Source organism: Bemisia tabaci, chromosome 10 (genome assembly GCF_918797505.1).
Source record: "Bemisia tabaci chromosome 10, PGI_BMITA_v3".
Classification (NCBI taxonomy): Eukaryota; Metazoa; Arthropoda; class Insecta; order Hemiptera; family Aleyrodidae; genus Bemisia; species Bemisia tabaci.
In genome coordinates this window covers 3,034,404-3,050,343 of record NC_092802.1, presented here as the reverse complement: position 1 = coordinate 3,050,343, position 15,940 = coordinate 3,034,404, and the positions used below count along the sequence as shown (strand labels likewise).

At 41.2% G+C, this 15,940-nt stretch overlaps 1 protein-coding gene across 1 annotated transcript in view; it reads left to right on the top strand.

Moving 5' to 3' along the window:
• The window catches only part of LOC109035098 (uncharacterized), a 32,758-nt gene that overhangs the window by 5,717 nt on the left and 11,101 nt on the right, over positions 1-15,940 (top strand). Inside the window, exon 2 of the mRNA XM_019048582.2 lies at positions 47-441. Within this exon, the coding sequence (XP_018904127.2) occupies positions 47-441 (395 nt within the window). The remainder of the gene's footprint in view (positions 1-46; positions 442-15,940) is intronic.

Genomic DNA, 15,940 nt, shown 5'->3' with positions numbered 1-15,940 from the left:
CCAAAACTTTTCCCAATTTGTAAAATGTTTCGGATTTGGTTTTCAGCCAGTGATCGCGTCACGCCGGCCGGGAGTCTGCCGCTGGATGTCACGCTCGGGGGACGCGACCGACCAGTCCTCGACGCCCTCGCCGCCGCCCTCCCCGTCGCCGCCCCTCTCGCCCACCCCCTCCTCGGCCTCCCCGCACCCCCGCCCCCCGGGGGGCGCCCTCTCCGAGGACGAGCTCGTCTCGGACCTCTCCTCGGAGGCGGAGGAGGCGGCGGCAGCGGCCCTGGGCGGCGCCCAGCTCCCGGCGGCCCCGCGGAAGGTGTTCACCAACAGCCGGGAGCGCTGGCGGCAGCAGAACGTGAGCGGGGCCTTCGGGGAGCTCCGCAACCTCGTCCCGACGCACCCGCCCGACAAGAAGCTCTCCAAGAATGAGATACTCCGCATGGCTATCAAGTAAGTCCGAATCCGGAGCTCAAAGGACAAAGCGCATAAGTGCCTTTTTTCCTATTTTCAGAAATACGTCTTCCGAGTTTCGAAATGGAGGATGGAGAATTTGCACATAGAAATTGTATTGCTTCATCTAAGAGTGCTTAGTGAGCTGATTTCACAGTATTTTTTGTAATTTTTTTCTGAAATGGGAAATCGGATGAAAATAGATTAAATAGTGAGAAAATGTGCCGTCTTGTGACGTCATCTGACAGCATTTCCCATTCGAACGCGTGTATTTTAGTAGATTAGATCATTTTTTCAGATCTCCTCCAATAATTGTTCAATTAATGAACCAGGGTATCCTCGTATTCAGCTCTCTTGGTAGCGTCCATTCAAACACGAAATTCATCAAATTTCAGACACCTGCAAATAAAGAAATCAGGAGCTCAAAGGACAAGACGCACTGGGAAAAAAAGACATTGGAGCTAGCGTCCAGACTCTTGAAAACATCGACAAGAAAAAGTAGTCTTGATTCAATCGGAATCTTGCTTAAATCAAGAGCCAAGCTTCTTAATTTAAGCGGCATTCGTTTTGATTCAAGCAAGAATCCGATTGAATCCTATTTCTGTCCTATTTCTATCCAAAAATCCTATTTTCGGGGAAAGCTATGAACGGTTTTCCTTGGAGTCATCAGAAACTTTAGGTGAAATTGCGGGAAAAAAAAAATATGTGAAAAATTGGAAGAAAAATATTGACAAATTTTCCCGGGAATTCGGGATTTGCCAGAGGAAATTTGGCAACGCCTGAAGGTGTGTACGGCGTTCTTCTTTAGCACGGCAGAACTGCACTTATACGCACTGGGAAAAAAACACATTGGATCTAGAGTCCAAACTCTTGAAAACATTGACAAGAAAAGATACTCTTGATTCAATCGGATGTTTGCTTCGATCAAAACGAAAGCCGCTTAAATTAAGAGGCTTGGTTCTTGATTTAAGCAAGATTCTGATTGAATCAAGAGTATTTTTTCTTGTCGATGTTCTTAAGAGTCTGAACTCTAGATCCAATGTGGTTTTATTCCAGTGCGTATAAGTGCAGTTCTGCCGTGCTAAAGAAGAACGCCGTACACACCTTCAGGCGTTACCAAATTTCCTCTGGTAAATCCCGAATTCTCGGGAAACTTTGTGAAAATGTTTCTTCCAATTTTTCACATAATCTTTTTTCGCAATTTCACCTAAAGTTTCTGATGACTTCAAGGAAAAACGTTCGTAGCTTTCCTCAAAAATAAACATTTCATCAAAGGAAATTTGGCAACTCTCGAATGTTCATACGGCGTTTTTCCTTAGCACGGCAGAGTTTTTCCTATTTTCAGAAATACGTGTTCCGAGTTTCGAAATGGAAAATTTGCAGCTGTCTGAAATTTGATGAAATCCGTGTTGTGAGCTAAACACGAGTATACTCTTGGTTCATAAATTGAACAATTATTGGAGGAGATACGACAAAATTACCGAATCTGCTAAAATACATGCGTTAAAAGGGAAATGCCGCCAGCTGACGTCACTAGGCGGTGCATTTTCTCCTTTTTAAATCTATTTTTACACTATTTCCCATAGCCGAAAAAAATTATAAAAAATACTCCAAAATCAGCTCTTTAGGCACTTTCAGATGAAGCAATGAAAAAATTGCGTGCAAATTCTTCATTACATGGATCCAAATGGGGGAGAAAAAGTTCAGACTGACTTTTTGATGCTTGAAAATTGGAATTTGGGATCGAATTTCTCTCAGAATATATATTAAGACAAATTTTACCTAAAATCATAAATATCTCAATTTTTTTCAAAAACTGCACTTATGCGGCTTGTCCTCCTAGCCCCTCAAATCACGTTTTTTTTTTAAAGTTGAAAGTGGTGCGGTTGCATATGGCTTGAAGTATGTCGAAAACACGGTGCGGGTCGCATTAACTGGATGGAGTACCAATAGGGAGACTGCGGACATGTCGAAATATGGAAATCTGGAGTCTAACAGTGGGCTGATTATTGAAATTGATAGACAAAGCTATAGGGAAAGGGATATGGAGGGGGCCTATTGGAGGAAGCGGGTGGTTGCAATGGACAAAGGAAGGATAGGTAATATTCTCAATGATTTTCCCCTCCTTGATATGTATTCATATCAGGCAATATTAAAATCCCTGATTTTAATTTAATTTCGGTAACGAGTGATTCATGGATCGACAACGAGACTCAGAACCCGTGTATCTCGATTATGGCATCTTAAAGTGATTACTCTCGAAAGCGGCGGGTCTATTATTGAAATTTATAAACAAAGCTAGAGACAAAGATGACAAAAGGGATATGGAGGCATTCTATTGGTGGAAGCGGGTGGTCGCAATGGACGAAGGAGGTAGGTAATAGACTAACTGATGGCAACTCACGAGAGACCCTGTGGTTAGTGGTACCTACATCATTTTCTCCCTTAGTCTCCAGAAACCACTCATTTCAACCGCTATGTAGGATCGTTCCATTTTCCATATGCCTTCTTTGTCTAACGTTTTGTCCATAAATGTTAATAATCAGCCCGCTTGGCTGATCATTGAAATTTATAGACAAAGCTATAGGCAAATGAGACGGAGAGAAAATGAAGCAATCCCACTGGATGGAAAAGGGTGCTTGTTGCACGGAAAAAAATTAAATGTTGATTTAGCATCTATACTGTTAAAAAGATGTCCGACAAGTTTCAAATGCTGATTTTACAATACAAAAATGCTAACATAACATTTTAATTTGTACGTTTTGCAGTAGGCGTAGTTACGTTAGCATTTGTTAAAATGTAAAATCAGCATTTGAAACTTGTCAGACATCTTTTTAACAGTATAAATGCTAAATCAACATTTAATTTCTTTCCGTGTGAGGGAATGATGGACCAAATACAGGGTCTCTGTGAGTTGCTATTAGTTAGTCTATTACCCTATTTTCCGTAGCAACCACCCGCACAAAAAGGATCGTTCCATTTTGCCCTTGTCTTTCTTTGCCCATCGCTTTAATCACTTTCAGTATTCAGCTCGCGGATATTCTTCATGTGTCATCGTCTTTAAATATGTCATAGAGTTTGTCGAAATAAAGAGCTTGTAGGGCCCAAAAGAGCAGGTAACCCTCTAACAAAAATGTCGCCATCAATCACATATTCCAATATCAAACCGAGATGATCAAGAATGTTCTTAAATAAGCGTTCTTCCGCAAAAATGAGTAGACACATGCAAAAACTTAGAAAAAATCGTGCTTTGAAATCGACGGGTCGTAACTTTTGTAATATTAAATTACCCTGCATAAATTGAATTCATATGTTAGCTCCCCTTTTCTGCCGTGCTAAGGAAAAACGCCGTATGAACATTTGAGAATTGCCAAACGTTCTTTTAGAAAATGTTCATTTTTGAAGGAAGTTATGAATATTCAGCCTTAAAAATTCCAGACTATTTAGATTTGTCTAGAACAAAATTCTCTGAAAAATCGGAAGAAAAACATCGACCAATTTTCCCAAAAATTCGCGATTTATCAAAAGAAACTTGGCAACGCCTGAAGGTTCATAAGGCGTTTTTCCTTCGCAAGTTTTGGACGCTATGATCTCCATGACTTAAATCAAAATTACCAAAATGCCCGTATTCTCCCAATGCAGTGCCCAATATGCACTGCGGGTTGCATAACCTGAAAGATGTCCGATACGTGGTGACCTGAGCAACGCCTAATACTAAGTGTGGGTTGCATAATCTGGAACATTTTTGTTGCAGCGCACATTACTGACCTTATCCCTTTTTGCACCATAATCAGTGGATTATTTTTTATTATTTATTTTTTTCTTTTTAAATATGTTAAACTTATTTTTTGTTGCTGGTTCTGGCACTTTAAACATGAAAAGAAACTACAGATCTTGAAATCTGCGGCGAAGAGGGAGGTCCCTTCTTCTTATTTGTTCAAAACTTCTCACCTTCGAAAGTATGTGAGACGGCACATTTTTCACTGTGCAGTCGATGACCTAATTGTCCATACGGCTGCTTTTTCTTGAGAATTGAGTCTTTACTAAAAACATAAAGAAATAACCGGAAAAAATTGTGAGAATTATCTTTTCAATCAAATTAATTCTTGGTTTCTACAAACTGCCCTAATAAAAACTGGCGATAAGAGCTGCGTTTCCAAAAACCATAGGAATTTTTATAGCCGGTTAAAGAAGGCTGCAGAAAATCATATAGCTGGCTGGCTGTAGAATGCGGAGGAAATCATACGGCCGGGCTATGCGAAGCGATAAAAAATTATGCAGCCGGGCTATAGTTCCTATCGCCGGGTTTTACACTTTATCGCCTGGCTGTTGCTTTTTCACCATCGATTGTAAAAGGCTATGAGAAATTGTGTAGAAATTCGTGAGCTTTGGAAATCATTAAGTTTGATACGGAACCACCTTAATATTTACAAAACACACATTATATTTTCCTTTAATGCATATTTTTTTTCATCAATTGAAATGAGAATAATCCATACAGGATGTGCAAACATTTCAAAATCATTAGTTGAATAACGCTGACTCCGCCAGATGAAATATTAGAGCCTAACACAAAGCGGAGCGGCGACGCACTGGCGCCTACAAACCTAACAGGGATACTTCACGCATTGCGCAACGCGCAACACGCCACGGCGCTTGAAGCAACTATTTCACACCAGAGGTATTGCACAGTATCATACGAAACTGAAGGCGCTCTAATATATTAGGACTGGCAGGCATCCATCAAAAGTACGGAGCTTTCCACGCAAAATAAATCAATATACTACGGCCCAGAAAGAGAGCAGTAGTCCAAAAACTCACTAAGTCCTAGCATCCGTAATTGGTAACGTTTAGCATACACTTTATCGCCTGGCTGTTGCTTAATCGCCATCGGCTATAAAAGGCTATAAGACATTGTGTAGCCGGCTATAGAAGCTATTGGAAATCTTACAGCCGGCTGTAGGTCTATGGTATTTTGGAACACAGATTCTGCTGCCAATTTTTACTAGGGTGTTTATATTTTAGGCCTATATTTGGGCTAGGAGGGCCTCCCTTAAATGTTTCTCTATCATTGGACAATATTTAAGGCAAAAAAAGGTTACACTGAGTTCTAACTTCTAAAAATAATGAGTCGATTTGGGTTTATTTATTGTGCAGTGAACAAAATGTTGTAATAAACAATATGAACTAAAAAAGTGAAAATGTGCGTAAATTAAAGTTTAATATAGATAACTAGAGTTAAGTAATACTTTTTGATTTGAAGCTAGGATTGAAGCTTCTTGTTGCTCAGCTAAGCGTCACATAAAACAGTGTGAAAATGAATAAAACATAAATATAGGCATTTCCTGATGATCCTGCCTCAATTTAAGCTAAGTATCGAAGGCATACTTAAAAATTAAACCTAGACTCTTCGTTTAAATTGAGTACAGGAGCTCAACCATGAAGACAAAAGAACTTAATATGTTACCAAATATTAAAACAATGAAAGCTAATCGCAAATCAGCCATGTTGAATGCCCTGGGTACTTTTAAATCATCCTCAAACTCTGTAAAAAATTGGTCGGACATTGGAGAAATATGTATCTCATAGAGCTCTTCCAGAATCCCAGCTTCAATAAACCTTGCTACGTAAGCTTTAATTTTGTCGCCGTATATTGAGCCTCTCATTAAACGCATATCGTAAGGGTAGCTCATAATTGACTCCTTAACCACGTGGAAATCATGAGACCAGTTTGAATATATAGGAGGTACCGAGATCAATTCTCGTTTTTCCTCACTGCGCGGGAGAAAAACGATAAAACCGTAGTTTTTAATCATCTCGTCGATGTTCTTCATAACTCCTTTCACTGTAATTTCCGAAATGTTCCAGTATTCTCCCAGTTGAAAGATTTCGTCTGTTTCCGGTATGTAGGATACGATAGTTTTTTCTCCACTTCGACACGCCTTTAATAATTTGCTCACGGAGTCCCTTGTGCGTTCTTTCAACCATTCATAACTCGGATCGTCCATGAAACTCAAGCTGTCATTCTCAGCCAGCATCAGTTGGAACAACAGGTCAGATTGTTTCAAGTCGTCATGTGTATCAAAAGGTGCGTACCGGACTTGCTGGCTGAAAAAGGTGGTCATCAGGCTGAGAAACAGGGTTGACAGAATCATGAAAGTGAACGTGATAACAGTGAACAGAATCCGACCCGTCGGAGAGTTGAGCAGCAATCTGGTTTGACCAACACAAATAAAGTAGGAGAAAATTGTGAAGGCGGTGGATACATCGTTGGCCGCTTCAGTGTAAATTTTGACGCTGAGGCGTTTGTAGATTTCATGGACTACTGCGAAGAGGATAAGCACTATGAGAATGAAAACCCAAACCGTTGCTGAGAAACATTTGGCGGGCGTCAGGTACGAGGGCATGAAACCTCTATCGGGCACTACGAAACTTATTGCGCCATGGTCGCGGAGTGTAACGACATCGAATTGGTGAAAATCGGTGTCTTTCAAACTGCCTTCAAAAATCATCACGCTGATGTCGCGTTTTAGCGCCCCGCTAAAATCCTTTGGAACGTCACCAGGCAGAGCGGTTTCGACGCAGAATCCTCCCATTCCTTCGACGACCTCTGTCATGGCAACTCTTACGAACCACGACCACTTTTTTATAGGTAAGATGTCATCAAACAGTTCCACCTGCGGCGTCGTAGCAGTTCTTATCTCATATCCTCTCAGATCGGGCAAAGAGAAAGAGAAGTATGCGTCACTTTTAAGGGTGTACAAATCTATGGCACCGCGAAACGGGTCGTATCTGAAACATGCTTCTGCGATGCAAATGACGGTTCTGAAGCCCTGGTACAAGCGCCAAATGAACCTAAACGTGAAAAACAAGTCGCAATGAATATAGTCTGTGTGATGAATCGCTGTGCTCTCCGGCTGTAAGGCGAAAATTAGGTAATTTTCAGCGTTCCAAACCGGGTGCTGAAATACTCCGCGCGTAAGTTCAAAAAGAGAGTCTGACATTTCAGAGCCTGGTCGCAGATCCGACTCAGTTACGTTAACGACAATGTCGCATGCTTTTGCTGCATCCCCGTGTCGCATTGTTCTAGTTCCTTCAACATAGTCGATACAATAATTTGGTAGTTCGGATGATGTGACACAGGGAAAGGACTCGTTCTTAAAAGAGAATTGGTTATATTTTGTGAAGGGTGGTGTTTGTTTAATATTGTTCGCCTCAACGGAGCTCAGTATAAGGCTGAATATATTAGGGCAGTCGGTCAAGGTGAATAAAATATTCCTCGGCCCTTGATGAGCTTTAAATATAGTATCATATCCGATGATGGTCGCAGTGGATTCTTCGTGGTGTCTGTGAACGAGAGAGGAGAGTGATCTATTTCGGCTGTCGTTTGATAAGTAGATAAAAGGTATTTGTGAGATTTTTTTAGTTTCTTTGACGACTTTCAAGAGTAATTCATTATTTTCTGGTTGGAACCTTGTTGGTGGTGGGTAGGCAAGTGAAGTGCAGCTTGTTAAAGTAATGGGGATGAATATGCAAAGAATCGAATATCGTATGTGCTTACCTGGCATACCCGGTATGTGAAGACTCCTACTAGGTGTACGTAACTAAACGTTATGTATATTATTGTAAATAGAAAGACCTTGAATTCCTTTTTATTTTTGGTTTTCTGTAATTTTCGGTTGGAAATGACATTGTAAAGATCAGAAAAGTTCCGGATTTAATAAAATATCCTCTTTCAATCCTTCTCCAGATAAGGTTGTTTTTTAACATGTATTTAGGGGTGATGAAGGTTTTTTTTTGTTTATAACTGAACACTGGAGTACTCTACTTTTTTTGAGACAACAGCAGTGTTGGTAACTTAATATCTCCCTCAAATCTTTCTCGTTAGTTCTTGGCATTCGTTGTTGAGAAAATTGTTTTAAAGACACTTTTAAGGATATTGTTTGAAATTCGAAAATGTTCCATCGAGTGAATTTTTTTTTAATTTACTAAAACTGGAAAGAGGGTAAAATCTTTAGGTAATTTTATACATATCTGAACGAAGGTGAACGAATGCACGGATAGGAAAACATTATTGCTCAAAACGAGGAAACTAGAATCAAGTAAAAGACGGAACTATACCCTAAGCAAACCTCCCTTCCTCTCAAAGACAGAATCGTAATCAAAGTTTTTATAGAACTACGAAAAACATATTTCGATCGTGAATATAGAATTTTGTTTACATCTTTGATAAAAAAAAAAACTGTCCTCAAAATGGGAAAACATACTTCCCTTGAGTGGAGTTTATACGACGCTGGACTTGTTTGTGCATGTGCACGTCCCTTACAGTTCTATTTTCCTTCTTCATACTCTTTCGGGGATGGACGGGGATCATAAATGAACTACTTTTTTTAGTGGCTTAATACCATGCAATAATGAAATGCTATTTAATTTACTACCATCAGCCTCTTTCGGCGAAATCTTCTCCATCAATAGATTGCTTGTCCTGATAACTTCAGTTCTCAAGAACTTTATTTTCAATTCTAGTGTCTAAGTGACCCTCACAATCCCGCTTTATGAGAGCCTGTCATTCACCTCCCTTTAATTATTTTGCACAAGATTTTTTTTTAGCAGGCAATTAGACAGGGTATGATTCACATAACATGCGTCTTCATCACACCTCTATAGCCTCAAGCCGGAAATTTGCATTCATTGATCTTTAAAATCAGTTGATTCAAACTGCCGTCTTTAAGAGAGAACAAAAAATCAACGTGAGACAAATCCGTTATTGGAATAGAACCTACTGTTTGGCAAATAACTTGAGTATAATATACATTTTGAGTCAGATTTTACGAACATTTCCACTGAATGAGAAAAAATCAGCATGCCTGTAAACATATTTTATAAAAAAAAGTTTCTTCGTAACTAGAAAATGGTTCAACAATTACGACGAGCGCATCGGGGAAGTCTGAAATACACTCCTAACTTCACAATCTGCGCAAGAAGCATGCGTTTTAGCGGCTCTGGTGCTTGCACTAGAGCTGCTATTCCGGACGGTCCCAGCTGGGGAGTATCAATGCAGCATGTTACATTGTAGAGACCGCGCGTTGGTTGATGGGAATCGGCGCCATTTTCGGCTATGTTCCTTGTCATGACTTTATTTTATTGCATACTGTTTTATTGTTAGTCAATGCTATGTTGTGTATTGTATTTTTGGAATCATGGTGATACAGTCAACAATTCAAAACATGTTTGTGCTTTTATCTCGTGATGGAAAAAATGTACTTTACGTTCAAAATTTGAAAATTTGAATTTTAAAGTTTTCGCGGTTAAGGAAGCTTTAACCACTGGGTTGGAGATTCCTAGTCATATTACTTGATATCAGCTGATAGCAAACAAAGGTTACCAGGGAAACCGTAAACGTCTAACAACTATCGTGGCCATTGGGGCGATTCGACAGTTTGAATCGTTTTCGTTGATTGAATCGACAGTTGTCGGATTGTACATCAATGACAAAATGTGTCTAGGCCCTCATTCTTGACTACAACTACTGCCCCCAGAGCCGCTCTCCGACGCCAATGCGTTGGAGCTTCCTGCTTGTTTAAGCTTCCAGCTTAAAAGACGACACTACGGAACAGTTGAAAATTTCGCATGGGGATTCGTCCCATCCAACCCTTGCGCACTAGGTCCAGGGTCATTAAGGGATCCAGGGTCATTAAGGGGTCCAGGATCATTAAGGGGTCCAGGGTCATAAAGGGGTCCAGGGTTTGCGGTCGTTAAGGGAGTGGCTACAGGGGCCGCCGTCCATGACGGCAAATCTAAGGGGTGGCAAAAATTTGTAATTTTTTTAAGTGTAGGTATAAAAAAAAATCGGATTCAGACAAAAAAAATTACGAACGAGAAAAGGCGACAAAATCTCTCATTTACTGAGAGTATAGTAATTTCTAATTTTGTCGTCTCCTAGTGATACAAGAGACAGTACCTTCAATGAGTCGAGTTAAGAGAGAAACCAAACACGCAATTTGGCCTGGACTTAGAGAGAAATGATAACGAGGACTTGAGATGAAAAGGAGAAGCCCTCGGCGCGGCGATCGGCATGTAACACATATTAGCGCCTACAAGACTGCACGAATACTTCTCGCATTGCATCGAACACAGTGCGGTCATTGCGGTCAGCGTGAAACGGATAGCGCCTACAAGAATGCATGAATACTTCACGCATTGCGCCAAACACAGTGCGGTCAGCGTGAAACGCATGGCGCCTACAAGACTATCTGAATACTTCACGCTTTACGCCAAACATAGAAGGCCTTGTCCACACAGAGATAGGTTTACGAAACTTAACTTTTGCGCAAAGTTCCGTGAACTTTTACAAGTACAGTGGATATCGGATATAACGACCTTGAAGGGACCAGCCATATTCGGTCGTTATAGCCGATAGTCGTTATAACCGATAGTGGAATTTTTACGCACGTACCCTATGTTAAAGAGCTGAGAACAAGGCTGTGCTGTAGGTGGGATTCCAGGCCCGGTGAATTTTGCTGCTGATTCATTATCTCTTTAGTAACACCTTTGTTTATTAGCTTTATCTAATTTTATTTGAATTGAATATTTATTTAATTCATTTATTTTTTTTTATTTTTTTATTCTATGACTAATTTTGATTAAAACACTTTGTTTGAATTTGTAAAAACAAGGTATTTTATAATATTGAGAATACATGCACTACACACTACATTATGTTTGCAATACATATGCGCAATACCGAAGAAGTATAGAACTTCTAATTTGAATAATAGTCCGTGATTTTTTCTTGCTTCACAATTGTGTTCGCGTACCCTTTTTGTAACGCTCTATGGGCCGAGCGTAAAGTGTGAGAAAGTGGAATCGCTCCGTTCTGGGTTCAAAATTAGGAATTTTTGAACAGTTGTGATGGCTTCTAGGGCGTCTGGAAACGAGATCCTCTCCTCTTCGGCCTCTGTTGCTGTCGCTCAGGTCGTTATAACCGATGACCACATCTGTTGGGACGCGAAAACTCCGTCGCTATGACCGATATGTCGTTATATGCGATGTCGTTATAACCGATACATAAATACATTAAATGAATGGGATTTCAGCCGGGACCGACCAGTTTACGTCGTTATGCCCGATATGTCGTTATAACCGATGTCGTTATATCCGATATCCACTGTAGTGTTGACAGGGCTTTCCCAAAAAATGTGTTCAACACGAGTAAATGCGTCTTATGCGCCCCTCCCCCGCTAGCACGTTCATGTAATGGTTTTTATCGAGTTTCAAAACGAATGAGAAGGGGGCGGCAAGCAGGTGAATCCAGCTCTGTACTAGGGTGCCAAACAACATTCAACATGGGCGCCGCGGGCCCGCCAAAACACACGTGACAAGGTGGAATTTTATCAACCGGCGATTTTATATTTACATTTTCCTTGCGTTGATAAAGACCGTAGTTCTCCCTCGCGACTTGTGCTCGGAAGCATTGGCCCCCCAAATAGCATTTTTCAACGGAAAAATCGCGATATTTTGCGATTTTATCGGCGATAAAATCGCTAGGATCATCAACATCCGAGCCATTATCCTCGATCCTGTTGCAATAAAATCGCGATTTTATCGCCCGACAATGAATCGCGATATTTTAGAAATAAAAATCGCAATAAATGGCGATTTAATTTCGATTTTATCGACGCAAATTGATCGCGATTTTATCAAACCAAAAATTGCGATTTTTACCGATTCAATTGCCATACCGCAATTTTTATTGCAATAGTATCTCAATATATCGCCACCGATGTAATCGCGATAACCAACCGATACAATCGCTAACTATCGCGATCACTGCTACTTAGGCCATGTTGAATAGTGGGTTGCATCTTAGTGCGCAAGGATTGGATGGAACGACTCCTCTTACAGCCTGGTTACACGCTCAAATTTCCGTCAAATTCCGATCAAAATGATGACCAAGATGGCGGTCGAGAGTTATCTAGATTGATGAGTAAAATTAATTAAAACAGCGTGTTGATTGAAATAAGCATGAAATAAGCACGGTTGTGTGGAAATCAGATGAAGGATGAGCCCCACAGCTCCATCATCCACCATCAAATTTTTGCAGGCCGCAGAAATTTGATGGTAGATGGTGCGCACCAGTCACCATTTGATCGGAAATTGATGGACGTTTGAGCGTGTAACCAGCACATTACGAAATTCTCACCTAAACCGTAGTATCGTTTTTGAAGCAGGAAGCTTGAATCTACGCATACTTCTCACCGAGATTGTGAAGTTAGGAAAATATCTCAGATTCCCCAATGCGCTCATCGTAATTTTTGAGCCATCTTCTGTAAGAATCAGCTCTTCTCCCTGTCGCGGAATACAGTTTTTAACAGGTCCATTGTAAATAAATATGCGAGAGCTCTATGAGCCATCCCCTTTCAGTCTCCAGAATTCCCTGTATCCATCCACTTTGACGTCTTTAACACAGTCCTCCATTCTGTGAACGTATCCTGCCAGGGGTTGATCAAGTCCTTGAGAAGTTTTAATGAAGAAGGAGCATTCCCACCCGACGGTGCCCCACGGTTGACACATGCCCACGAACGCATCTTCGCAAGCACCACGCCAATTTTTCGGGAATTCCTGGAACTCTCTGAGGTTGGTGGCGCATTGATCATTACCGTTGCTTCTATCCTCGTTACAAATGTCCACCCTGGCTTTGCCGAGTAGGGCTGCTTTCTCAGATGCGAATTGCCTCGGCTAAAATTGAGACACAAGAGACATTACTTGCATGCAGAATCGCCGATTAAAGAAAATTAAGTTTAGTGCCTTCGCCGAGCGTATCATCAAAATGAACTTTCACAAGAATCACGAATTGCCACAAGATCACGCTGTTTGAAGTATATGGGGCACATCATGATGTCACTGGCATAATCGAACGCATCGCCCAAAAAAGAAGAAAATTGGCAAAAAACAAGTTTTCAGAAAATTGCGTTTGAAAGTTTCTTGTTTCTACAAACGCAAATGTGATAAAATCGCGCAACCTAAGGTCAATTTGAAAGTTGACTATGAAAGAGTTAGGGATATTCACAATATTCAAACGACAGCCTAACAGAGCGGAGCGGCGTGCTGCCAGCGCGAGAGGCTCACTGGCGCCTACAAACCTAAGTGGATACTTGACGCATTGCACAATGCTTGAAGTATCCACTTAGGTTTGTAGGCGCCGATGCGCGTTTTGCGCTGGCCACCCGCCCGCCGTGCAGCGGTGCCTGGAGCAATTATTTCACAACAGAGGTGTTGCACAGTGTTATACGAAATTGAACGTATTAAAAATGACAGGCATCCTTTAAAAGTACAGATCTTTCCTTGCAAAATAGATGAAGATACTTATCAACACAGGAAAAATCTAAGAGCCTTTAGCTGAGTCAAATATAGAGGTTTATCCGGTTCAGGTATAACAAGGTGGGAATTTCTTGAAAGATAATTAAGTCCTGTTACACTAAAGATGTGTAGAGAGTTATAGTGAATTTTGTCTAATGGAATTGACGCTCCCTCATTTTTACCAAAAATCGCGATTATATATTATTTTCCGTTGGATCAAACAACCAAAAAAAAAAAAACAAAAAAAAAAACAAAATAAGCAAACTCTCATTCTTCCAAGACATTATACATTTTCATCCTAAAATGTTGTGAGCAATTGTCGTTTGTATTTACATGTGGACCAACTTTGGGTCTCAGCTAGCACGTGGACCGAAACCTCCGTGCCGAAAAAATGCGTGTACGTAAATTACTGGAAAAACAGGTGAGCGGACAAAAAATCCTAGACGAAATGGCCTATAACCGTTAAGCATGATGACCTTAATACAACCAATCCCGATTGATCCCTCTCCCACCGTTAGCTGTCTCTCGCACTTACAGATATCCCACAAGAAAAACTGGGATCAAGTTACAGCTTTTATTATTAAACTTTCAAAGCTCGCGTTTGTTTTCAAGGATTCCAGACGTATGCTGCTAGAACTTATGAGTCTTAGAATTTAAAATATCTATTACGATATATTTAAATAATCACTGATTTCGGAGTCGGATTATAGCAGCGCGACGTGGATTCTTTTGGAACTACGGCTGAAGATTCACCTTAAACGTAGTTTCTTATGGCCTGGTTACACGATCGAATTCCCGTCAAATTCTGATCAAATGGTGACTGGTGCGCACCATCTACCATCAAATTTCTGCGACCTGCAAAAATTTGATGGTAGATGATGGAGCTGTACGGCTCATCTTTCATTTGATTTCCACACACCCGTGCTTAATTCATGCTTATTTCAATCAAAACGCTGTTTTAATTGATTTTACCCATCAATCTAGATAACTCTCGACCGCCATCTTGGTAATCATTTTGATCGGAATTGGACGGGAATTGAATCGTGTAACCAGGCCATTACTTAAGATATTAATGTGAAAAAGAAGCTACGTTACCACCAAGTGTTGTCCTTCGAACTCGCGATTCTGCTCGAGTGTCGGGAGCGTATCCTGCGGTGTAACCGTGATCGAGACTGGAATCCATGGGAGGGGCGGGTTGAAAAACTCAGGTTGGGGTTGGGCCGGTTGGGGTAGAGTACCTGTATAGGGAGAGTACCGACAGATCTGAAACTCCGGAAGTCCATCAGGCCTTCACCGATGCCTCCGCGAATAAAGTTAGGGCCCAAAAGGGCAGCCAACCTATGAATTTTAATTATCCAGAGCGATTTACTGATACTATTGTTACGAACCGTCCTTTATTAAGCACGTGTTTGACTCAGTTTTTGCATAAATTTACTCAATTTCGCGGAAGAACGCTCATTTCTGTACATTCTTGGCCATCTTGGTTAGAATTGGAATCTGCAGACTGGCAGTGAAATTGTGTGCGTTAGAAGTTGGTTAGAAGGGTGGCTGCACTTTTGGGCCCTAAGCCCTCCATGAACCGATCTGTAGGTACTCTCCCTATACAGGTACTCTAGGTTGGGGTTGCATTGGTGAACGCTGAGGCGACGAACTTGGACTCTTATTACTTCTTCTGCTCCGGGTCAAATACCCCAATCTGGAGCCTAACCCGGAGCCGGACCTAGAGGGTGATGCCTCTTGGCTGGCCCGCGACGCGGACGGGCTCAGCGCACGCACCGTTTTCAAAATCCCACGAAGGGTCCTCGATCCCCCCCTCCCACGCCCTCGCGATGCGGGACCCTGAATCTCGCAGATAGCAGCGAGGAAAATCACAGCACAGCGCAAAAGTTTCACCCAACTTCCACGCATACTGACACGTCAATGAGCTCGAATAAGTGCAAATTCCAGAACTTACATCGAGAGAGAGCTGAGTGGTAAAAAAAATGTTTTATCGACACAAGAGGAGAAACCTTGGTTTGTTACCCCCAAACTTTAATGGGACCGAGTTTAACAGAAAGGAACCAAGCTACATCAGCTATTGCCAAGTTTAACTAGGCAATTAAATTGTTTACGAGAGAACGTTTGCTCGGATTTCTTTGAA